This window comes from Sorex fumeus, unplaced genomic scaffold, assembly GCF_029834395.1.
Source record: "Sorex fumeus unplaced genomic scaffold, SorFum_2.1 ptg000098l, whole genome shotgun sequence".
Taxonomy (NCBI): Eukaryota; Metazoa; Chordata; class Mammalia; order Eulipotyphla; family Soricidae; genus Sorex; species Sorex fumeus.
In genome coordinates, this window is record NW_026606155.1 from 19,053,208 (window position 1) to 19,079,435 (window position 26,228).

Sequence of the window (26,228 nt, forward strand, 5' to 3'; positions counted from 1 at the left end):
TTTGACTTTCTCTTCCCTTTTGGCAGCCCCTCCTTTCAAAGAGCATTTTTTTTCCCTTTAAAAAACATAAGTGCTGATCTCTTCTCTATTTTTGAACTGTAAGTGGTTAAGTGGAACAAAAATGTTAAATAAACCTCAAGTGAGTCTCACATCTGAGAATGTCTTTCTGGGGGGGACCCTGGAGCCCTCTTTGGAATGTGAGCATAATGGAGGGGGTGACACCTCATCTCCCTGGCTCCATGGGAGTTGAGCCTAAGCGTATGGCTCTAGGTAGTAATGTCCTGTTTGTCTCAGCAATATGAGAAGTTCTGTTTGTCCATGAATATAGACAATTAACAGGGATGCAGCAGAATGAAGACTGAAGGCTGTGTGATATAGAGTTCCTGTCTCTGCAATCTTGTTAGCAATCTGCCTCTGACATGCACTGAATACTGATTTAATGCTCAATCAATAATAAAACATTACCTCTCTGCCCCTGGATTTGCGGAGGGGATTATTTGTGCTGGCAGGTTTACTTTTAATTCTAGTTCCTTAAATGTACTCGTTCCCAAGTTATGCATCGCTAGAATCTATCAGGAATTCTGACAACAGCCCAGATAAAGAAGCTCTGTGGTCTTTACTTTAATGAGGGATGAAACAGAACACAAAGAACGGTGTGGTTCAGGGCAGGCTGCCCCATTTAAACACAGAGGATATTTCTATCTCAAGACAGTCAATGTTACAAAGACGCAGGAAGAACATTCCGACCTTCCCTTTAACTGCTTAAAATAATTTAGAGAACTTGTTCCCGGAAGAGAACTACTCCCAAGAAAAACCACAGTAGAGTATGAGCTAGGTGTGGCAGAATGAGTTAGACTTCAAAGTCATTAGTTTTCCTCTATCAGTCTACCTGAGTTAATGATTGGTAGAAGAACCAATCAGGGAAGATTGTGAATCAGTGAGAGAATGAGGCAATTCTAACTCATCCCTAATGGAAAAGGGAAAAGGGGGGGGAACCCCCAATTCTACAATCCCTGCAAATTTGATCTTTTCAGTTTGTGAAGTTTTTCTGACAATGGTTCAGTGCCTGTTCCCTACTTTTACATGGTCACTTATTGTGACAGCATAATCTTGTAATCTTGCTTTTTCCACAAATTTAGATAAGGTCAAGGAATCAGAATGTTCCCCGCTGTGAGCTTTTCGCTCTAAAAATAAGCCAACATTGTCCCTGTAGGGAAACCTGATGCTGCGGCGGAATAATGGCTCTTCAATTCCCAGTAGCTCCCGTATGTGCTGAGAAATTACCTGAAATGCAAGGATAACTTTTAAATAAAATGAATCTGAAAAATACAACTAAATCAAAGTTACACCCAGTTTCCTAGACCCTAGAAATGCTAACTTTTAAGTTCTGAAGGAGGGGAGGTTGGTGGTGGAGGAGGAATAAGTAGCATCTAAATGTTTACAAGCCTGATCTCACCAAAATGTAGCTCTGAAATGAAACATCATGATTTGTTATTTTTTTTTTTAAATAGGGACCATTCAGGGGTATGGTGCCGCCAGCAGGTCAATCTGTACCTGTGAGGCAAGTGCATCAGCAGCCTCATGGCGCCTTCAGACTTCCAGATACCCCAAAATTGCTGCTGTGCCTTTGGCCAGACTTCAAAACCTTGGGGCAAAGTTTACCAAGAAAGCAAACGGCCAAAAGTTAGGTATGTGGGGGACATATCCACAAACCACCTCTGGCTCAGCTATATAACTGGAGGCATGGCCTCTCTGGTTCTTGATTGAACTGCTTAATGGCCATGATCCCGGAGTCTGAGAAACAAATCTCGAAACCCAACAGCTTATGGCAGAAATGCGTCTGGACCGCGCAGTAGGTTACTGTCGCCTGGCCACCCCAGGGGGGAAAGGGTGCTGTCCCTCTGCCTGCTCCCCCTTGGCGGCCTGGTGGCCACCATCTTCCAGAGGCCATCGGACAGTGAGGTTTAGATCCGCAGTAAGGAGACACATGGGGCCTCACGGGATGGGGGTGGAGCCGGCCCTTTCCTCCCCACACCAACAAGACCACAAGTCGCTGCCCATGAACGGCCTCTCTGGCTCCTGATCAAGCTGCTTAATGGCCATGATCCCAGAGACTCAGGAACAGATCTCGGAACCTAGCAGGTTTTGGCAGGAAATCTCTCCAGATTTGTTAAAATTTTGGAATTTCAAAATTGCGAACCACTACTGCAACCGCGCGACATCATATATTATTTATGACCAGCAATAGAAAACAAATTGTCTACTGTTGCCTTTTCGGCAGATCTGAGTGTTGGGGTAAAATCCCAAATAATGGTGGGTGCAGTGTCGAAATGTTGAAAGTGATCAAAGTATAGACAGAGTGATTTGGAAATCATCTGCCCCACAGATAGGGGGAGAGTGTGGGATGTGGGTATACTGGGGCTTTTGGTGGTGAAGAATGGGCACTGGTGAAGGTATGGGTGTTTCATTGTATGACCGAGACTTAAACCTGAAAGCTTTGTAACTGCTCTCATGGTGATTCAATAAATAAAATTATTTTAAAAAATGGGGGCTGGAGTGATAGCACAGCGGTAGGGCTTTTGCCTTGCACGCAGCCAACATGGCCGGCCCAAGTTCGATTCCTCCGCCCCTCTCCGAGAGCCCGGCAAGCTACCGAGAGTATCTCGCCCACACAGCAGAGCCTGACAAGCTACCCGTGATGTATTCGATATGCCAAACACAGTAACAACAAGTCTCATGATGGAGACGTTACTGGGCCCACTCGAGCAAATCGATGAACAATGGGAGGACCATGACTGTGATAAAAAAAAAATGGGAAAAATAAAAAGTAAGATGGAGTTCATGCAAAAATCAATCAGCCTAATCAGTAGCTAAATAAATAGCAGTACTCCTATTAAAAAAAATAGGTGATGCTATTGCTGGTGGTGTTTGGGGGGTCCATGTGGTCCCAGGGAATGAACTCAGGGTATTGCATATGTGAGTACGAGCTCTACAACCTGAGTAATATTACTCACTTGTATTACCTTTTCTAAAGTACCATTTAAGATGTTTATGTTGCAGTCCAGTACACAGGCAGGTATGTGTGTGGTGGGGGAGCCGGGGCAGGGGGCTTAGAGAGAGAACTGGAAATGTGGATTCAAGAACTCCTCCAAGAGAACCAGAGTAGTAATTCAGTGACTAGGATATTTGCCCTGCATGTGGCCAAACTGGGTTTAATCTCTGGCATCGAACCTATGGTTTCCCAAGTCAGCCATGAGTAAGGCCTCAGCATAACCATGTGTGACCCCAGAACAAACAAACAAGAATTACCCCAGAAGCTGGAGCAATCTGTACAGCAGGCAGGGCACTTGCTTGCACAGAGCTGACCTGAGTTCAATTCACGCCACCCCATATCGTTCCCCACCAGAGAGATTGTTGAGCAGAGTCAAAAGTAAGCCCAGAACATTGCCAGGTGTGGCCCCAAAACAAAAATCAAAAAAGAAGATACTCCAGCACCAGCCTAAAGTCATGAAGGCTGGAAACCCACTGAGACAGAGGAGAAATTCCAGCAGAAACAAAAGATTGTGAGAATGTGAAAGACCACGCCAAAAGGTTCAAGCTCTTGCCTTCAACAACACCCTAGAAACAGATTATTTCTGTAGTAAGCGCCAAGTGGGGGCAGTTTGTCAAGCCCTATTAAACCTTGCAAGGTAAGCAGTACATTTCCCACTGGGGAGAAGGGCAACTGCCTGTATCTCAACTTCTCCATGTGGGATGTGGACTCTCCCCTCTGGAGAACCCCCACCCCCTTCTTTCTTCCTTGCTTTTCATATTTCCTGAATAACAATATTTTACTTTACTGTTCATCTCCTCCCAGGAACTGGTTTCTGTGCAGACAATGATCTGGAAAACTGGGTGGAGGTCAGGACTGCCTTTCTTTTCTTAAAATAGAGTGCAATTCCTATTCTAAAAAAAAATAATAATTTTTAGGGGCTGGAGCGATAGCATAGCAGGTAGGGTGTTTGCCTTGCATGTGGCTGACCCGGGTTTGATTCCCAGCATCCCATATGGTCCCCTGAGCACCGCCAGGAGTAATTTCTGAGTGCAAAGTCAGGAGTAACCCCTGTGCACTGCTGGATGTGACCCAAAAAGAAGAAAATAATAATTTTTAAAATTTTTATTTATTTTTGAATACGTCATGGGTAGCTTGCCAGGCTCTGCCGTGTGGGCGAGATACTCTCGGTAGCTTGCCAGGCTCTCCGAGAGGGGTGGAGGAATCGAACTCGGGTCAGCCATATTGGCTGCGCACAAGGCAAACGCCCTACCGCTGTGCATATTCCAACACCAATCCCACCACTATTACACCTTCCCTCTACCATTATTTCTAATTTTCCCACAACCAAGCCTGTCCCAAAGGCAGATCTGAAATGATTTATTTTATATTGCTTGTTATGAATAATCCGCTAAAAATGATCCAAAAAAGTTTCCTTAGAGAAAAGTGTGTGAAGATTGTTGTATCTCACCCTGGAGAGATTAAGCTCAGAGAACAATTCTTGATCAGGCCATGGCACCTGGAAATTTTGGTGGTAGGTCACCCACAATTTTGTCTTTTTGTGTGTGTGTGTGTGTGTGTGCTTTTTGGGTCACACCCGGCAATGCACAGGGGTCACTCCTGGCTCTGCACTCAGGAATTATCCCTGGCAGTGCTCAGGGGACCCTATGGGATGCTGGGAATCGAACCTGGGTCGGCCGCATGCAAGGCAAATGCCCTACCCACTGTGCTATCACTCCAGCCCCTCACCCACAATTTTGGGACAGCCAGAAGTTAGGTGACCTGCTATGCTTCGCAATCTACCCAGGAGGTCTGCCTTTGAGGAGCCATTTTACCCACCTACAACATTTCTTTTCTGGAGGCAGGGGGTCCACACACACTGGTGCTCAAGGCCTACTCATAGATCTGTGCTCATGGATCACTTCTGGCAGGCTCAGGGACTCTATGGGGGCCTGGGGATGAAATTTGGATCAGTTATGTGCAAGGCAAGAGCCCTACCTGATGTACTATAGCTCTGGCTACAATATATATTTTTGCTTTCTGGGTCATACCCAGCAATGCTCAGGGGTTACTCCTGGCTCTGCACTCAGGAATCACTCCTGGCGGTGCTCGGGGGATCATATAGGATGCCAGGGAATTGAACTCGGGTTGGCTGCGTGCAAGACAAACACCCTACCCACTGTACTATTGCTCTGGCCCCCTGGCTACAATATTATTAAAGGGACCAGGGAGATGGCTCAGAGATGGAGGCTGGGTTCAAGCCCCAGTACCATGTGGTCCTCTGAGCACTTCTGGGTATGGCTCCAGCTCTCCAAAGTGTGTGAAGATTGTCGTATCTTAACTGAAGAGTAAAAAATAACCCACTCTAAAGGTATCCTTAGGCACTTGCACAGATGGCCATGGACTGCTTCATTTCTTCCGGCTAAGAAATCTGACTTATGTATGAGTAGAGAATATCTGAAGCCACTTTCAGATTAGGCTTCTTTTTTTTTTGGGTAGACAAATTACTTGTCTGCATTTTTATAATCAAATATCTTGTCTAGAAAGGCTTCCGTTAATTTGTGACAAGAAAAATACATTATTTAAATGGTGATTAAATTTGGCTGAACAAAATTAAATCTGCAACACAAGAAACAAGAAAACTAAAAACCATTAAAGTTCCAATTATTTTTCTCAGCATGTACATTTATATGTTCTTCTAAAATATTTTGAAATTGATTTGGGGATATGTGTGTGCAGTAACATATACTAAAAACATTAAAATCCATATATTATAAATACTGTAGCACTGTCCTCCCATTGTTCATCGATTTGCTCAAGCGGGCACCAGTAACATCTTCATTGTGAAACTTGTTACTGTTTTTGGCATATTGAATACGCCACAGGGAGCTTTCCAGGCTCTGCCATGTAGGCAGAATACTCTCAGTAGCTTGCCGGCTCTCTGAGAGGGACGAAGGAATCGAACCCAGGTTGGTCGCATGCAAGGTAAACACCCTACCCCCTGTGCTATTGCTACCTGTGGTGTATTCGATATGCCAAAAACAGTAACAACAAGTCTCACAATGAAGGCATTACTGGTGCCTGTTTGAGAAAAATCGATGAATAACGGGAGGACAGTGCTAGAGTGCTACATATTATAAACAATATTTCAATATAATTTTTAAATTACTACAAATTTCAGTTTCTAAACCTAAGTTAGGGGCCGGAGAGATAGTACAGCAGATAGGGAAGTTACCCTGCACATGGCCAACTTGGGTTCAATCCTTGGCATCTCCTATGGTCCCCCAAGCACGGCCAGGAGTGATTCCTGAGTGCAGAGCCAGGAGTAACCCCTGAGCACACTGCTGAGTGTGGTCCCCAAACAAACAAAAATAAAAATAAAACATAGGATATATTTACTGAGAACCATGCTACTTGATACTCTAGATTAAATCATCATCACATTTTATATATATATTTTTAAATTTTATAAAGTAGTTGACGATAGCACAGCGGTAGGGCATTTGCCTTACAAGCAGCCAACATGGCCGACCCGAGTTCGATTCTTCCGCTCCTCTCGGAGAGCCCAGCAAGCTACTGAGAGTATCTCACCCGCACGGCAGAGCCTGGCAAGCTACCCACGACGTATTCGATATGCCAAACACAGTAACAACAAGTCTCAGGATGGAGACGTTACTGGGCCCGCTCGAGCAAATCGATGAACAACGGGAGGACAGGACCAGACTGGACCAAAGTAGTTGACAATATTTCATTATGTTTAATATTCAAACACCAATCCAAACACCATTACACCTTCCCACTACCATATTTCGGATGTTTCCATCTGAACCCCAATCCCTACCCCAAAACAGAACCGAAATAATATATTTTGTATTGTTATGAAAAACCACTGAAAATGCTACAAAGAAGTATCCTTAGAGGAAGGAGTGTAGGGATTGTTGTATTTTACTCAGGAGCCATTAAGCCCTTCTATAAGAGATCACTTACATGTTGTTAAAGGTTGAGCCTTGTGTGCTTTTTAAATATATAGATGTAAAAAAATGTATATTTCCCTCTATGATTGGTTGCCTCCTACTTTGAAGCTTATCAAATGTGGTGCAGTAATCTTGGAGTATGGGTAGGGTATGTAGTCTGAAGTATTGCGAGGCTGCACTTGCAGTCGCGCGATCCAGGAATAAATTCACTTGTGGGTGATGCTCTGTGTGGAGGGTGGCTGTGAGCATGACAGCAGCTGAGTTCTGGAGTTTTTCAGCTGCCAGGACTGGGTCCTGAGGTCTCACCCACCCCTCTTCAGGGTGCCCCGAGTGAAACAGCCTACGGTGGGGTCCAGTTTTATGGTTATGGCTAGTGTCATTTTATGCTCCCTTCCTGGAGAGAAGGACATGCGATCTGATCATTGCATTTTCAAAGTCAAGTTTAACCAGAGGAAGTGCCAGAGTGATAGTACCATGAGTAGGTTCTTTGCCTTGCATGTGGCAAACCCAAGTTCAATCCCCAGCATCCCATATGGTCCCCCAAGCACTGCCAGGAGTAATTCCTGAGTGCAGAGCCAGGGGTAACCCCTGAGCATCACTGGGTGTGACCCAAAAAGCAAATAAAAAAAAGTAACCAGAGGTCTATTATAATACTACTCTTTTAATTCTTATTTTGCATTTAAAGAAGAATGTCATATGTAAAAATTTCTTCTTGAACAAAGGAAAAGGAGTTTGTGGAATGGAATTTTTTTAATTTAAAATTAGGGACCAGAGAGATAGCTAAGGGGTTAATGCAGTTGTCTTGCATGAAGCTGACTCTGGTTCAAATCCCCAGCACCACATATGGTCTCCTGAGCACCACCAAGACAGCACAGCAAGGTATGAAATAAAAATGAAAAAATAAAATTTTTTAAAGTCATTGGTCATTGGAGTTCCGACCTCCGTCAACAATCAAGAATCAGGGATGCTGTCTCGTTTGCCAAGGTGTCAAAAATCAGATGGGCTGGTCACATAATGAGAATTAAAGACGACCGCTGAACTAGAGCTGTTACCGACTGGATTCCACGGGATGTCAAAAGACCGTGTGGCCACCCACCTACCAGATGGTTAGACTTCTTCATCAAGATCATAAACGATCGGTTTGAGGCTCTTCGTGTTCCTAGAGCGAACAGACACCATTGGGCTACACTAGCACGCAACAGGAACAAATGGAGACATTACTGGCGCCCGCTCAAGCAAATCGCCGATTAACAGGAAGTCAAGTGATCAAAGTCATTGGTCAGGGTCGAGAAGAGATGGCACAGCAATTTAGGGCACATGCTTAGCATGCATTAGGGATACCACATGGTCTCCAAAGATTGCTAGGTACAGTCCTAGGGGCCCACAAGCACCACCTGGTAATCCCAGCACTGCAGTGTCCAAGCAGCATTGCCTCTTTAGGCTCATAGATCTGTTGACTGACCCACCCAGTTGGCTGAGAATTAGTGGGTCCCTACCAGGCCTCCGAGCACAATTTAGGAGACCCCCAAATTAATTATTGATTAAATCACTGATCATAGTTACAAACTATAAAATTCATGCCACTGTTGATTCTAAAATGGATGACAACTGGCCATTAGCACTGCCTTTTTTCAGAGAAGCAAGCTACCATCCTTCTCAACTCTTGCTTGCATCAGTTTTGTTCAGACTCTATTCAGATGGGTTTGTGGGTAAAAGACAAAGTCAAGGCAGTCGCCTGATGCTCCCAAGTCATACAAATCGAGCTCTGCAACCCTCAGTGTTTCTAAGTACAGGTGGCTGTGAAGAATGTTCATTTGTAACTAATGCTGCTACACTAAGTGCCTTGTTTGGTAAGCACCTCTGCCAGACCATCCTTTTGACATGCCCCATTACCCCCATTACTAGAAGAGGCAATTTGACAAATTCCCTGATGGTTGCAGGAGGGAGTTTGCAGTCATAAATACATTCGCCATTAACCAAAGACCTATGCCACTGCTGTAGCATAAAATTGTTCAGTATTGTTCAGTTTCATACGTAGGTGCAGAAAATAAGCATTCTAAAGCTCTTCTTTATATGGGGAATGATACATAACCATCCTTCCTCTAATTTAATAGTTCTTAGTGTATGTGAGGTTTGTCATGAGCCATGGGGACCCTATGAGGGGGATCTATTAATCAAAAAAATAAAGTTTTTTAGTTCTGATGAGCAAATAACAACCAGTAGGTTTTATTATTGCCTAAGACTTAATTTTTGCCAAAGTGAACTAATGAAGTTATAACAATAAGTTTCCAGGGGCTGGAACAATAGTACAGCATGGGTAGAGTGTTTGCCTTGCATACAGCTGACCCAGGTTTGATTCCCCAAAACCCCATATGGTACCTGGAGCCCACCAGGAGTGATTCCTGTATACAGAGCCAGGAGTAACCTCAAGCTGTTAACCAAAAGCCAAAGAGGGGGAGTGGGGAGAAAGGTTTTCACAGCCAGGAGGTGACTCGGGTTGGGCACCAGTACTGCATCTTCCCTGAGTATCACCTGAGCACTGAGAGGAGGCCACATCCCTGCCACCTCCAGTCCCACCTCCACCCTACCCTTGGGCCAGCTCCAACATGTGTAGCCCCAAAACAACAACAAAAGGAACTCGATTCCATAGCCTAGGATGGTGACCCTCACTCAAGGCATGGAGGCACTGCAGAATATCTACTTCACATGGTCTCCAGCAGGGATGTATAACGCCTATGATTTTCAAGAAGATTCTTCTATTATCTTATTATCATTGGGTCTTGTGAAGATCACGGCTTTTAAGGACTGTTCTAGCAAATATTAATTTATTAATACGAGGTAAAATTGACTGACATATAACATATTGGTTTCAGATACACAACATAATTTGTATATACTGCAAAATGATCATATTTCAAGTTATCATCTGCCACCAAAAAAAACAGCCAAATAAACCTTTAGGATTTACACCCTTGGGAGTTTTCCTGTCTACTCTACAACATTACTGTGATGTATGTTATGTCCCCATGGAGTATTTATTATATAACTGGAAGTTCATAGCCTCAGCCTCTTTTGTCTACCGCCTTGTCCCTACCTGCTAACAAATTTTATTAGTTGCTCTTGTCTCTATTTGAAAAATAATGGTGGTTTTTCTTCATTATTCCAAATTTTCCCTTTGCTCTCGAGTTGTAGTATACAACTGCATACTTGCTTATCTGGAACCTGTCACTGTCACTGTCCTCCCATTGTTCATCGATTTGCTCGAGCAGGCCCAGTAACATCTCCATTGTGAGACTGGTTGTTACTGTTTTTGGCATATTGAATACGTCACAGGGAGCTTGCCAGGCTTTGCCGTGTGGGCGAGATACTCTCGGTAGCTTGCCAGGCTCTCCGAAAGGGACGGAGGAATAAAACTCAGGTAATTTACTTTAATTTAAAATCTAAAATCAAATTCTTTCGGTCCAAATATGAACACCTATATCACCGTTACTATATTTTGTTTGGTTTGGAAGTCTCATCATGCAATGCTCATGGGGCTACTCCTGGTTTAGTGCTTGGGGGGTCTTTTTAGTTAGCTCGGGGACCAGGCAGTGCTAGGGATCAAACCCTAGAATCCTGTATGCAAAGCATGCACTCAGTCAGATGAACTATCTGCTTTACATCACCATTATTAAAGAAGATATAATATTTATAAAGATTTGATTGTCTATTCCATTAACAACATTTAATCTTTGTTTATTATAGAGGGGGCACACTCAGCAGATCAGTGCTCGAAGAACATGCAGTGCTTGGGGTACAGAACCTAGGTCTCTTGTGTGTAAAGCATGTACTCAACCCTTTGCACTAGCTCTCTGGACCCTTTATCTTTTGAAAAAAATTTTGTTGCCACAAGGATCACAACCAGAAGTATATATATAGCAGGGGCAGCCTGTGGTATTGGGAATCAAAATCAAGGCATGGGATCGAAGCCATAATAAAGTGGACAGAACACAAGTTGCCTTGCACATAGCTGACTAGGGCTCAATCCCCGGCACCCATATGCACATTCAGGAGTGATCCCTGAGCACATTACCAGGAGTGAGCTCTGAGCACTGCCAGGTATGGCCCCAAAACAAAAACAAAAATATCAGGGCACAATACATGCAAGACACATACCACTTGAGCCACATCTCTGGACACACCCAGTGATGCACAGGAGTTACTTCTGGCTTTGCACTCAGGAATTACTGCTGGTGGTGCTTGGGGGAACATATGGGATGCTGGGAATCAAACCCGGTCATCCATGTGCAAGGCAAATGCCTTACCCATTGTACTATCACTCCAGCCCCCAGATTAATCTTAAATATATTCTGCTAAAAGAAAGAAGCCAGACCTAAAGGGTACATATTATTTCATTCTATTTATTTGATACTCTAGAAAATAACACAGGGACAACAATCCCATCATTAGTTGCCTGGAATTGGGGTGGAGAGAGGAGCAGACTGTAAACACAGAGAATATTCTGGGATGATAGAGTTGCTTAGTATTGCTCCCGGGGTGGTATGTACAGGACCCTGCACATCTGTCAAAACCTCAGTACACTAGAAAAAACTTGACTTAGCTGTATGCAAAACAATAATACAAATTTTGTGGGGTTTTTTATTTTTATTTTTTTTTGTGATGACACGGAATGAATCCAGGTGTCATGTATGCAAGTAAAATGATTCACTTCACCTCAAATACTCTTTCCTGGACTTTGTATGCAAAAGTTTTATTTTATTTTATTTTATTTTTTGGCTTTTTGGGTCACACCTTGCGATGCACAGAGGTTACTACTCCTGGCTCTGCACTCAGGAATCACTCCTGGTGGTGCTCAGGGGACCATATGAGATACTGGGAATCGAACCCGGGTCGGCCATGTGCAAGGCAAATGCCCTACCTGCTGTCCTATCACTCCAGCCCTGTATGCAAAAGTTTTAAAGTCAGAATGTTTCAAGGTCACATGACAAATCATATATCATTCACAAATAAGTCTAAAATGTACTACCAAGTAAGACGCACTCAGTGAACGGGAAAAAAGAAGACCTAAATAACTTTACCTTTGAAAACCAATAGTGGGCTGGAAAGAGGTTCAAAGGGCTAGAGCACTTCCCTGGCATGTACAAGGGTCATAATCGATCCCTAGCACCAAATACCCCTTGTCCCAAGTACCCTGTTTGTGACCCTGGTGTCACTCAGATTTGAACAGTCAGGCCCACATAGCCAGGCTGATTATTGACTATCTCAGGCCCCCTGGGATATTGTGATCCCAGGGCCTCTGAGCGCTACCTAGGACCCCCTTCCCCACGAAATAGAAAAAACAGTGCTTTGCCTAGGTAGGGAGGCCTCAAGACTAAAGGAACTGTATACTAACACTGTACTGAGTTGGTACATTCTTTTCTTAGTAGAAAGCAAGGTTTTGCACTGCCAGAGGAAAGAACGACCAAGAAGTAGAGAAGCAGGAAATAGGGGGCCTCCAGGGAAGCCAGTTTGCTGGCACAGAGTCAGAGAGCAGTCTGCACCCCTGCTTACAGAACGCAGACATCTGCTGTGAATGTTTCTATCTACCTTTCTCAGATCATTTTGCTGAGAGTACCCAGAAGCAGTGATATGGAGGAGCAATAAGGCATAATTATTTGGTCCCATCTTAGTGTCAGTACCATTCTGACCAAAGCAACGCAGGCTGGCTGATCCTAGAGCAGCAGCAAAGAGAAAACAAAATTGCGTCTGAAGTAACAGGAAGTGCCTGAAATGAAAGAGGTGCTAAAAAAAGAAAAATAGAAAGAGGGCATGTTAAAACAAACACACCCAGAAACCACCCAAAAAAGATCTCCGAAATGGGAGAGAAGGGACAAAGAAACAGCAAAGTACCTTAAGAAGGGGTCCAATTAGACATCAAAGGAATTAGGCAAGATAGGAAACCATTTGAACTACATGGCATTAACTGGGGCATTTAAGAGCCATTGATGAATGCTAAAATTGGTGGACAAAACTTTCAAGAGAGGAACAGAGAGATGGCACAGTAGGTAAGGCCTTGGCTTGAACACAGCTGATCCCAGGCAATATATACGGTCCCCCAGCAGTGCCAGAAGTGACCACTGAGCAGGGAGCCAGGAGTAAGCCCTGGGCACTGCAAGCTGTGCTGCTCCACCCCCACCACCCCACCCCACCCCACCCCAACCACTTTAAAGAGAAACAGGGTATTTACATAACCTCAAACTTCCTCTGCAAATATTTTATTAATGTGATGGTTTGACTACCTGTTCATAAACTCTTTGATCCTCCACCCTCTAGGAGGTGAGGCTTAATTCTTGATTATGAACTGGATATCTAAACTTACTTCTAATGGATACGTAAAAGAAAATAGTAACTTCACAATAAACCTGGCAGATATCACCTTCCCTGAGTGATCTAGGCAGCCTCTCCAGTAATAATCCACATTGCTATCAGAGACTCTCTGATAGGATGTAAAAAGAAGGACCCTCACCTATTCTACCCTCCCCTCAAAAGTCTAACCTCAGTATAATACGTGAAATGTGAGACAAACTAAAACTGAGGGAAATCGGCACATTATGAGAACACCACTCCTCAGCTTCCTTTTATTTTTGTAATTCTATAGTTACTCATACTTCCCTTTGCAGAAATAACTCTCCTCTTGTCCTTCTTGGGCCAGGAGTTCAGCAGGAGAGCATTTGCTTTGCCCGTAGGAGGTGCCAAGGTCATGGGCGGCAAAGATCAAGAAACTGTTAGGAGTTCAGGTGCTTGCCCAGCATACAGGGCCCATGCCAGCACAGTGCCGAGAGTAGCTCCCCAGTTCCCCCAAGGCCCCAGCGAAAAAAAAAAAAAAGGAAAGAAACTGCTGCATATAGGAGGTCAAAGAACCAATCATGACAGATAAATGTGAGGTGATATCCTTAACTGAATCTTGGAACAGAAAAAGGGCATCAGGGGGCCCAGAGACATGGCTCAGTGGTAGAGTGCCTGTCTCACATGCATGAGGCATGAGTTCGATCCCAGGCACTACTCCACATTGCTGAGTGTGAACCCTGGCACTGCTGGTGTGACCTCTGGTAACCCCAATTGCACCACAACCAATCATGCTACCACTGAATACTGCAACAATGACAAGAGCAACAAGGGAAGGGAGAAATAAAAGGGCTACACTGTGGAAAAATTACAGAAATCTGAATAAAACCTGTGGGTTTGTTTAATAGTACTATGCCAATGTTAATTTCATACTTTTAAAATACAAGTAACATGGTTAGGGGCTAGAGAGATCTCAAAGGGCCGAGTACATTCTAGGTATGCAGGAGGCCCAGGTTCAATCCCTGGCACCAACTGGTCCCCAGAACATCTCCAAGAGTGACTTCCCACAAAACAGAGCTGGGTTTACCCCTCAGGAGGTATGATCCAAAACCCATCCTCATACATATTGTGATGACATGAGATATTCACAAAAAGTGAAGCTGGTCTAAGAGTACAGGAGATTTTTTGTATGTTTTTGCAAATCTTTTGCTAAAGTAAAATTATCCAAAAAAAAGTTACAAGTTTACTAGGAAAATACACTTTTCCTCATGCTGACATTTAAGTTTAGAGGGAAAATGCATTTTTTCCTTCAGTGCTAGTTTCAAACAAGGCCATTTTAGTAAAATTGCTGAGATACTGTAAAGCTTATAAGGTTATACTCTATAATATAAAAGCATCATGTAAAAGGAAAAAGAAATGCATCTATGTGCTTCTTCAGATATTTTTCAGAGTTTTCTTTGGTTCACTTGATGGAATAGTTGGAACATATTTTGAGAATATTTTGTTCTAAAAGAGGAGTTGAAGCAAGTATAATTCCCCCTCATCTAGCTTGAACCTAAAATAAATTAATTAGAATTTCTATACTCTATTTTTCTTATCAAGCTAGTTTTTTACTATAAACGGGAAAGACCTGATTTTAGTCTCAAAAACTCTGTACACCAGGTGGAAAGAATGAAGTTTTCCTTCTTGCTCCTTTCCCCCGTTCTTCTCCACACATTTACTCCTTGCTGATCATGTCTGTATACTGCAGGAAGAACTCTGTGTGTGTGTGTGTGTGTGTGTGTGTGTGTGTGTGTGTGTGTGTGTGTGTGTTGCCTGAACTACATCCCTGGCTCAGGAAGGACAAAAGGAGAGTTATTTCTGTAAAGGAAGTATATGTAAATACACAATTAAGATAGCAAAAGGAAGCTGAACAGAAGCTGGCCAGGCTTATAAACAGAGTACACATGTTGTTCAAATTCTCAGCAGCATGTTCAAAACAACGCATTCTCAACCTGCTTTCCCTCTACCCCTCATACTCTGCCAAAGCACAGGAATGGTGCTATGAGGGAATGCTCATGAAAAAGATCATCTCATGTGTATGCTGATATGGGATAAATTCTGGATGGTATTAAGACCACTCTGTGGTCTTAATAAGGAAGATAACTGTAACATATTTAAATTTACGTTACTGAGTCACAGGTATAATATGCCTTGCAGTATAGACCTGTGGGTTAAGAAAGTTTATTTAGCATGTCTGTGAATGTCTTATGCAAATGACTTCAAAGAAAAGGCAAGACTTATGTCTGTTGACTGATAAGATTTTCAAAATTTGCTTACTCAAATTTCTACAAATATAAGAATAGACTACTGGGTTCATCATGTCTTGAGAATTTTGAAAGATTTTGAAGACCTCTTGTGTCTTGCAAGACCCATAAAAGCATGACTAGAATTTTTATTGTTGCATATTGACATAACACTTTTGAAATGAATATTTTAAAGAGCCCGCCAGGAATGATCCCTGAGTGCAGAGCTAGGAGTAAGGAGTAAGCGATGAGCAGCATTGGTTGTGACTTGCCCCACTTCCACCCACCAAAAATGCCTTCTCAGTATAGAGTTTAAGGAACATGCCTTGACTTGATCCCCGGTTCAATCCATCACACTCTGTAGGTCAGGTTGGCTGAGCATCACTGCAAGGGCCCCCACGTCTCCTGAGTACTGCTTTAAAGACAATTCCTTCTGCCTCACCCCATGCAAACACAAAACGGAGCTTTTTCATGATCACATGTGAAATTCTTAGAATTTAAATGTTTCAGAAATTTGGATTACAATCTATAATTTTTATAATCCCGGGTTCATTTTTTTCAAATTAAGGATTCCATATATATAAATTAAAATTCATAATGGTTACATTTTCTTTGAAGACAAAGAATATGTTATTTATAGCACAGCGGGTAGGGCGCTTGCCTTCCACGCAGCCAATCCAGGTTTGAATACTCTGTCCCTCTCAGAGAGCCCCGCAAGCTACCAGGAGTATCCCACCTGCACGGCAGAGCCTGGCAAGCTCCCCGTGGTGTATTTGATATGCCCAAAACAGTAACAAGAAGTCTCACAATGGAGACGTTACTGATGCCCACTCGAGCAAATCAATGAACAATGGGAGGACAGTGCTACAGTGGACAGGACAGTGATACAGTGTTACTTGGTAGCTAGGTAAGGGCATGACTGATTGGAAATGCCATGGGTACAAATACATTTCTACTTTAACTCTGTATCTTCTCCTGAACCCATGGTTTGGCTCCTGAAGGTTCCTGGTTACAACAATTCGTCACTAATAGATACTCTATATTATAGTGATTCAAACAGAGCATGGAATGGGAAGTCACACCAAATGGATATGGAGCTTGACTCTTACTATCTGAATGATCTTGTATAAGTTACTTCATCTTTCTGGGCCTTGGCTTTCTCTTATATAAAATGGGGATTAAATGAAATAAGTTTGTCCAAAGTTTGTCCAAAGTTTGAATCAAATGTAGCCTGCCCACAGGGCAGAGTCTGGCAAACTCCCCGTGGCGTACCAAATATGCCAAATACCAATAACAATGATGGGTCTCATTCTCCTAAAGAGCCTTGAATATAATCTCAGGGCTAGGATGAAAGAGACGTTACTGGGGCCTGCTCGAGGCAATCGACGAATAACAGGATGATGAATGAATGAAATGAAATAATACTTGTATGATACAGAACAAATAGTAAGCACTCAGGAAAGATAGGTATAATGACAGTTTAAGAGTTAAATTATGATGACGTGTCCAATAATTTTTTTTTGCTTTTTTTTTGGTCATACACAGCGATGTTCAGGGGTCACTCCTGGCTCTGCACTCAGGAATTACTCCTGGCGGTGCTTGAGGGACCATATGGGATGCCAGGGATTGAACCCAGGTTAGCCGTATGCAAGGCAAACGCCCTACCTGCTATGCTATTGCTCCGATCCCTGTCTAATAATTTAAAAGATTTTATTACATCTTGTTGCCAGAAAAGGGTCTTGGGTATTAATGAGAATAATTTTCTTATCTTCTAAATCACATGACTTATGTAATCATTTGGCTCTGTTTGACCAGGATCAGTTAGGGGACTAATTCCAAGACTTAACCTAGATATAATGAGTCAGAATCTCTGGAGTATGGAGCATAAGAATTTTTTTTTTAAAAAAATCTTATCTGATACAGAAAAGTATCCAAGTTTGAGGAGCACTGAGGTAGAGTTTTCTGGGCATAAGTTTACAAAATGAAACCACAAATATGTGGTATGGTGTATGAAAGGAAAGTTTAAATGGAGCTTTGTAAATTGTACAGCACTATAAACAGGACTATTGTGCAAAAAACATAATAATGGACTGCTAGTACTAGAAAAAGCTTAGGAAATTAAGGTGCAGGGAGGTTAATGAAATTTGCTTCAAAGTTAGATGGCAAAACTGGCAAATACACATGGTGTTTTTAAAAAGTGCCAAACGGTCCAGAGCAATAGTACAGCAATAGTACACTCATACAGATAGGGTGCTCGCCTTGCACGAGATCAACCTACGTTTGATTCCTGGCACCCCATACAGTCCTCCAAATCCTCTGGGAGTAATTCCTGAGCATAGAGTCAGGAATAATCCCTGAGCACCACTAAGTGTGGCCCCAAAACAAACAAACAAACAAAAGATTTAAAGAAAGAAAGAAGTCCAAATGGATGATAAGTGGTATCAAATGTGTAAGAGTTAGAGTGAGTAGTGTGAGGTTGGAAGCTTAGAAGAGACTTTATTTTTATTGTTTTTGAGCCATACTCTGGGATGCTCAGAGGTTACTCCTGACTTTTTCCTCAGGAATTACTTATGGTAATACTCGGGGGATCATATGAGATGCCAGGGATTGAACCCAGGTCAGTCTTGTGCAAGGTAAATGCCCTACTGGCTGTATTATCACTCTAGCCCAAGGAGAGACATTTTATAAGAGAGGTGAGAGTTAACCTAGGTTTTGTAGGAAAATTAACAGTCACATGATTTATTCTTGAGGTGGTGGTAAAGGAGGGTGTCTCTGAGCAAAAGAGAGAGGAAATGAACAAGACATACTTGCAAGGGTGAGAGTTAGCCCTATAAGGCTGGCATAGAAGATGCATGAGGTTACAATTGTGCCCCAGAAAATCAAGTACCTAGGAATCAGCTTAACTAAGGAAGTAAAGGACCTGTACAAAGAAAACTACAAAACGCTACTTCAGGAAATAAAAGAAGATGTGAGGAAGTGGAAAAATATCCCCTATTCATGGATCGGGAGAATTACATTGTCAAAATGGCAATACTTTCCAAAGCACTGTATAAATTCAACGTGATCCCTATTAGGATACCCATGACATTCTTCAAAGAAATGGAGCAAACACTCCTGAAATTTATATGGAACAATAAGCCCCCACGAATAGCTAAAGCAATTCTTGGGAAAAAGTAAATGAGAGGAATCAACCTCCCTAACTTCAAACTCTACTACACAGCAGTAATAATTAAAACAGCATGGTACTGGAACAAAGGCAGAGCTGTAGACCAATGGAACAGGGTTGAATATACTGACATCTCCCCCCAAGCATACGAGCATCTAATCTCCGATAAGGGGGCAAGAAAAGTGAAGTGGAGCGGGGAAAGCCTCTTTAACAAATTGTGTTGGGAAAACTGGACGGCTACATGCAAAAAAGTGGGCTCAGATCTCTGCCTAACTCCATGTACAAAAGTAAGATCAAAGTGGATTAAAGACCTCAACATCAGACCGGAATCCATAAGGTACACTGAGGAAAAAGTTGGCAAAACCCTCCATGACATAGAAGCTAATGGTACCTTCAAAGATGTCACACTGCTGGCCAAGCAAGTGAAAACAGAGATAGACAAATGGGACTATCTTAGTTTAAACTAAGATAGTCCCATTTGTCTTCTGCACCTCAAAAGAAACAGTGATGAAATACAAAGACAGTCTACAGAATGGGAAAGGATATTCGCCAAATACACATCCGACAAGGGGTTGATATCAAGGATAAACAAAGTACTGGTTGAACGCCACAAAAAGAAAACATCCAACCCCATCAAAAAATGGGGAGATGAAATGAATAGAAACTTTCACAAAGAAGAAATCCGAATGGCTAAAAAGCACATGAGAAAATGCTCCACATCATTAAACATCAGGGAGATGCAGATCAAAACCACAATGAGATATCATTTCACACCACAGAGATGTGCCCATATCCACAAGAACAAGAGCAATCGGTGCTGGCGCAGATGTGGCGAGAAAGGGACATTCCTTCACTGTTGGTGGAAATGCCGACTGGTTCAGCCCTTTTGGAAAACAGTATGGACGATTCTCAAAAAATTAGAAATTGAGCTTCCATTTGACCCAGCAATACCACTCCTGGGAATATATCCCAGAGAGGCAAAAAAGTATAGTAGAAGTGACATCTGCAATTGTTTGTTCATTGCAGCACTCTTTACAATAGCCAGAATCTGGAAAAAACCTGAGTACCCGAGAAGAGATGACTGGTTAAAGAAACTTTGGTACATTTACACAATGGAGTACTATGTAGCTGTTAGAAAAGACGAAGTCATACATACAAGTGGTACTACATGGAAAGTATCATGTTAAGCGAAATGACCAAAAAGAAAGGGATAGACATAGAAAGATTGCATTCATCTGGGGAACATAAAGTAACAAAATAGGAGACTAACACCCAAGAATGACCGAGATTAGTACCAGGAATTTTACTCCATGGCTTGGAGGTCAACCACACATGCTAGGGGAAAAGCGAGCTCAGATAGAGAAGGGAACACTAAATAAAGATGCTGGGAGGATCCTCCCAGGATGGGAGAAGCATGCTGAAAGTAGACTATAGACCAAACATGATTGTCACCCATTGCCTCTTTTGCAAACCACACCCAATAAGAGAGAAAGAACAAAAGGGAATGCCCTGCCACAGAGGCAGGGTGGGATGGGGGGGATGGGGGGTAGGAGGGATACTGGGATCCATGGTGGTGGGAAATGGCCACCGGTGGAGGGATGGGTATTTTATCATTGTACAGTTGAAACCCAAGCACAAAAAGTTTTAAGTCTACAACTGTACCTCATAATCTCTCACTAATAAAAATTAAAAAAAAAAAAAGCAGATGCATGAGGGCAGCGTTTCTTAACCAGGGACCAGAAGGGCTGCTGAGGGCGCCTCCCCCCACCCCCACCCCGCATGAAACTAGGGAGTCAGTCAGTAAGAAAGTGCAGGAAAAGAAAACAATTTTGTTAGGGTTTAAGTAGGAGAAAAAATTGAGAAACTCTGCTTTCAAGGAGTGGTAGGGAGAGAACAGTGGGCTTGAATTTTAAACTCAGGAACTAAGGTTCTCTTATAAGCAGAGTGGATTCAAACAAGACTTCTGGATAGGACAGACATTGCTGAAGATAAAAGAAGAGGTATTGACTCCAAAGGGACAATAAAGAGAGCCTAAACTGGGAAAGCTATTGGGAGGTTCTCTGCATGAGGTGATAATGGTTTTAACAAGAGGGAAAGCAGAAAAACAGATGGAGGTCGTGGGTCTTGGGTCTTTGAGCTTGTGAAACTGGAGGAAGTAACTACAAGCCTAGGGGACTGGGAATACAACAGCACTGAGAAAAGCCAGGATTGTAAAATAAAAAAAAAGAGGAAAAGGAGGCTGTTTTGAGATCAATGGTAGCAATGTCATAGTCTTCTACAGAGAAACTTAAAATAGAGCTCACCTTCATGTCCTCAAAATCTGTTACTCCCATCTGAGGGAGGTTTGAGCAGTTTACATGGATGAGTTTTCGTCCACTGATGAAGTTTGTGGTAAAACACTCCTGTCAGTACAATGAGAATATTACTCAAACGATGAATTGCAAATGGTAGGGGAAAAAAGAAGGAAGGAGGAAGAAATAAATCACATTTATCTTGGTCTTGAGGGAAAAAATAAATTGAAATTGAAATTCAACAATAATGTTAAGGGGCCAGAGTGGTAAATACAGCAGGTAGAGCATTTGCCTTGCACATGGCTGACCCGGGTTTGATCCCTGGCATCCCATATGGTTCTCCAAGCACCACCAGGACTAAATCCTGAGTGCTGAGTCAGGAGTAACCCCTAAGCATTGCTAGGTGTAACCCAAAAAGCAAAAAAAAAAAATGCTAATAATTCAGGGATTTTTTCCTTCACTTAAGTTCTTGTTACTTCATACTGGGTCCTTAATCTTTTTTTTTTTTTTTGGTATGTTACAATCAGTGCATCTTTTGTGCCTCAAACTACAATTTAAAGTACAGGGATATAGGGTTGAAGAGATAGTACAGGGGTTAAAGCACTTGTCCAGTTCTATCCCCATTACCACATAAGGTCGGTCCCCTGAGCACCACCAGGAACAATTCCTGAGCACAGGGCCAGGAATAAGCCCTAAGCACTGCTGGGTGAGCCTCCCCCTCCAAAAATAAAAAATTTAAAATAAAGTATGAGGTGCAAAAGATTTCAGGTCTTGTATTTTGTCTAAAAACATAAAACGGTATCAATAAAAAGAATTCACATATTTTAATAACTTTGTAATGAGTTAAATAATTACTGTGATTTTTGAGAGAAAGGTTGAAAAAGAGGGGCCAGAGTGATCATACAGCGGGTAGGCTGCTAGCATTGCACATGGCCAACCAGGCTCGATCCTGGCATCCCACATGGTTCCCCAAGCACCACCAGAAGTAATTCCTGAGGAAACCTGAGGAAACCCTAAGCTTTGCTGGGTATGGACAAAAACAAAACAAACAAACCAAAACATAGGAGAAAATAAAAAATATGGGGCAGGAGAAATAGTACAATGACTAGGGCACTTGTCTTGTCTGCCACCAACCCAGGTCCAACCAATGGCACTGTATATGGGCCCCCATGCCCACCAGGAGTGATCCCTGAGTGTTGAGCCAGGAGAAAGCCCCGAGCACTTCAGGGCGTGGCCCCAAAACAAACAAACAAACAAAACAAGTACATGCAAAAAGTCAAAAGAAGGGAAAAAGTCTACCTTGGGTCAAAACAAAATTTTTTGTCCTTAAGGATTGCAGCAAAGTACTGACTCAGGTCAGGGTAGAGGAATAGGAGGAAGAAAGGATGAGAGCGACTTCAAAAGGTTATTTTCTAAATTAGGACAAGATCAAATATATAGAAATTACAGACTCACTTTCTAAGAAAATGTAAGGAAATTAAAAAATTGTAAACAATTAGTTATTTATAGAGGCCCAAAATGGATACTTTTAAGGTCTTTTAAAGAGGTTTCTTTTTATACCTCTCTAAACCTATTTATAAATGGTTAAGCTTATTAACTTACATGTTTTGATATAGTTTTTATATCAATTATATAAACATTACTAAATGTTTTTAGCATTATTTTTTAATGTACCTTGTATTGAGGAAAGCCCAGCTGGCTAATCCACACTGCAACATTCTCCGGACTCCATTTCAGAAATCCTTCTGGTCCCTCAGTACTTGATTCAGATTTCAGTTCCTCTGGCCCTGGGGACACAGCAGAGGATTCTCTGAAACTCTCCTCAGAGTCCTCACTCTGTAGTGAGCCTTGGCCGGAATCGCTGAGCACAGTCAAGTTTTGGAGATCTGGATAAAAGTCCTGCTGTAGAGATAACGAACCTTCAGGAGTACGAGATTCCGTAATGTCAGAGCCTCTTGAATATCTTGGATAATCCTTGATCGAGATCTTTCTTCTGCGGAGTTGCTCCAGTCTAACCTTTGCATAATACTTAAATTTATTTGCTTCTCTCTGCTCCTTTTTGTGGTCTATAAATTTCTCTCTTTTAACTTGTGATAGGACTTTATACAGTAACTCTGTTTTCTGAGTTGTATCTGTTTCTGACTCTTGGATCTCTAGTTCGTTCCTTTGAGGGGACACCTGACTTATAACCTCAGCTGATTCTTCTAATTTAGTCTGTCCTAATGGCCTTTCACCTACTTCCTTCCTTAGCTGTGTCAGTAACTCCTCTGGATTAAACTCTTGTACAAGACCTACTGCTACATCTTCAGATAATTTCCTAGCCTCATACTTTTGATCTGTTGGTCTAATGTCCTCTAGTGATGCTAGAACTTTCTCTGCAGTTAGTGTTCTTTCTGTTTCCTCTTGAACTTCTGATTTGATATTTTCTGATGACTTGAGATCTGTTTCCTCAATTGATTTTCTTGTTTTTTCCTTAGAAAACTTTGATTTTGTCTTTTCTAGCAAATCTGGAACTTTCTCCTCTGTTGACTTTCTTTGTGTATCCTCAGTAGACAGACTTGGTTTATTCTCTGGGAACTCTACTTTAGTCTGCTTAGATGGTCCCGTTCCTGACTCAATTGATTTTCTTTTTCTCTCTTCTGAAAACTCTGGTTTGACCAGGTCATGTGGTATTGTTCTTATCTCCTCAGTTGATTTTCTCTGTTTTTCCTCTGGGGTCTTTGCTTTGGCCTCCTCCTGAGGTTCTTGAAAGTCTAGAGACTTTCTTGCTTCCTCTTCTGGAAACTTTGGTTTGACCTGCTCAGATGGTTCTGTTCCTAACTCCTCACCTGGTTTTCTCTGGATCTCCTCTGGAAACTCTGCTTTAGTCTGCTCAGGCCGTTCCACCTCCCCAATAGATTTTCTTGGTTTCTCTTCTGAAAACCCTGGTATGACCTGCTCAGATGGTTCTGTTCCTAACTCCTTACCTGATTTTCTCTGGATCTTCTCTGGAAACTCTGCTTTAGTTTGCTCAGGTGGTTCCGCCTCCCCAATAGATTTTCTTGGTTTCTCTTCTGAAAACCCTGGTATGACCTGCTCAGATGGTTCTGTTCCTAACTCCTCACCTGATTTTCTCTGGATCTTCTCTGGAAACTCTGCTTTAGTTTGCTCAGGTGGTTCCGCCTCCCCAATAGATTTTCTTGGTTTCTCTTCTGAAAACCCTGGTATGACCTGCTCAGATGGTTCTGTTTCTAACTCCTCACCTGGTTTTCTCTGGATCTTCTCTGGAAACTCTGCTTTAGTTTGCTCAGGTGGTTCTGCCTCCCCAATAAATTTTCTTGGTTTCTCTTCTGTAAACCCTGGTATGACCTGCTCAGATGGTTCTGTTCCTAACTCCTCATCTGATTTTCTCTGGATCTTCTCTGGAAACTCTGCTTTAGTCTGCTCAGGTGGTTCCGCTTCCCCAATAGATTTTCTTGGTTTCTCTTCTGAAAACTCTGGTATGACCTGCTCAGATGGTTCTGTCTTTTTGTACTCAGGTGATTCTCTCTGTGTCTCCTCTGGAAACTCTGCTTTAGTTTGCTCAGGTGGTTCCGCCTCCCCAATAGATTTTCTTGGTTTCTCTCCTGAAAACTCTGGTATGACCTGCTTAGATGATTCTGTTCTTTTATAATCAGGTGATTTTCTCTGTGTCTCCTCTGGAAACTCTGCTACAGTATGTTCTGATGCTTCTGTCCCTAACACCTCATCTGATTTTCTCTGTCTCTCCTCTCGAAACTCTGGTTTAGTCTGCTCAGATGGTTCTGTCCCTAACTCCTCAGTTGTTGCTCTCTGTTTTTCCTCTGGGAACTCTGCTTTAGTCTGTTCAGATGGTTCTGTCTCTAACTCCACAGTTGATTTTCTTTTTCTCTCCTCTGGAAACTCAGGTTTGACCTGCTCAAATAGCTCTGTTCCCAACTTCTCGGCTGGTTTTCTCTGTGTCTCCTCTGGGGTCTCTGCTGTAGTTTCTTCCAGAAGCTTTTGAGCTGCCTCCTCAGTAGGCTTTCTTGGTTCCTCTCCTGGAAGTTCTGGTTTTACCTGCTCAGATAATTCTCTCCCTGACTCCTCAGATGATTTTCTCTGTGTCTCCTCTGGAAACTCTGCTATAGTCTGCTCAGATGGTTCTGTCTTTGACTCCTTGGCTGATTTTCCCCATATCTCCTCTGAGGTCTCTGCTTTAGTCTCTTCCAGAAGTTCCTGAGCTGCCTCTTCAGTATACTTTCTTGGTTCCTCTTCTGGAAGCTCTGGTTTGACCTGCTCAGAAGGTTCTGTCCTGTCTTCCTCAGGTGATTTGCTTTGTGTCTCCCCGAGAACATCAGGTTTGGTCAGCTCTGGTGGCTGTAGATTTGTGCTTTCCGTGAATTTTCTTAATTCCCTACTCAGGAATTCTGGTTCGGTCTGCTCTACATGTTCTGGCTTGACACTATCACGCTGTTCTGCAAGTGATACCTCTTGAGCCTCCCCTGGAAACCCTACACTTAGCTCACTGATTTTGGGTCCCCGAACCTCAGTGTCCTCTGGTAGCTCTTGATCTGATTTCTTAAGGGATTCCACGATCACGTCCTCTGCTTCATGCGGTTCTGCTTCATAAGGTCCTGGGTCGACCTGCTCACGTTTGTCAGCCCCTGAAACTGCCTGGCCGTCGGAAATCCCACCTCCCACATCTCTCAACGTTTCCTGCTCTACCTCTTCGGAAACTCCCCGCGTGGCATCTGTAGAATGGTCTTCCTCCGAGTCCTTGAAAATCGCTTCCGACAGCGACAGCCGGGAGTTCGAGGAGACCTGTGGGACGGCACCCAAGGGCTTCTCCGACTCCTCCTCACCGAAGTGCTCATCAGTCTCCACAGAGAGCTCCGGGGCGGCCTCTTCCGCTTCCCGAGGGGGCTCCGGCGGCGGCCGTTGATCCCGCAGCGGCGACCCCTGGTCTTCTTTCTCGCCATCAGAGGCGGAATCCTCCTCTTCGGGGAGGCCAGCCATGACGCAGTTCAGCCGAGTCGCCCCGGCCTCCTAGCAACCCCCACTTCCGATAGCGTCTCTATGGCTACCACGGCTTCCGGCCGGCGCTTCCTGAATCTTCCTCGGGATTTGCTCGGGGCCGTGCGGGTGCCGCCGTGACAGAGGCCGCCCTCGCCGGCACGC

At 43.1% G+C, this 26,228-nt stretch overlaps 1 protein-coding gene across 1 annotated transcript; it reads right to left on the minus strand.

The window, feature by feature from the left end:
- SAMD15 (sterile alpha motif domain containing 15) lies at nt 1-26,066 on the minus strand. Its single transcript, XM_056133333.1, has 3 exons — nt 22,746-26,066; nt 21,084-21,182; nt 1-1,284 (listed from the first exon to the last, which is right to left on the minus strand). Exons 1-3 carry the CDS (start codon nt 26,064-26,066, stop codon nt 1,060-1,062), a joined length of 3,645 nt encoding a protein of 1,214 aa, XP_055989308.1. The 3' UTR covers nt 1-1,059.
- Nucleotides 26,067-26,228: the final 162 nt, after the last annotated feature.

What these genes read in the sequence shown, in the direction of transcription:
- SAMD15 (XM_056133333.1), bottom strand. Translation starts at nt 26,066, where the DNA reads ATGGCTGGCCTCCCCGAAGAGGAGGATTCCGCCTCTGATGGCGAGAAA. An exon ending in TGGGCTTTCCTCAATACAAG is followed by an intron (nt 21,183 to 22,745) that starts GTACATTAAAAA and finishes TTGTACTGACAG; the next exon opens with GAGTGTTTTACCACAAACTT. An exon ending in CAGATTTTGAGGACATGAAG is followed by an intron (nt 1,285 to 21,083) that starts GTGAGCTCTATT and finishes CTTGCATTTCAG; the next exon opens with GTAATTTCTCAGCACATACG.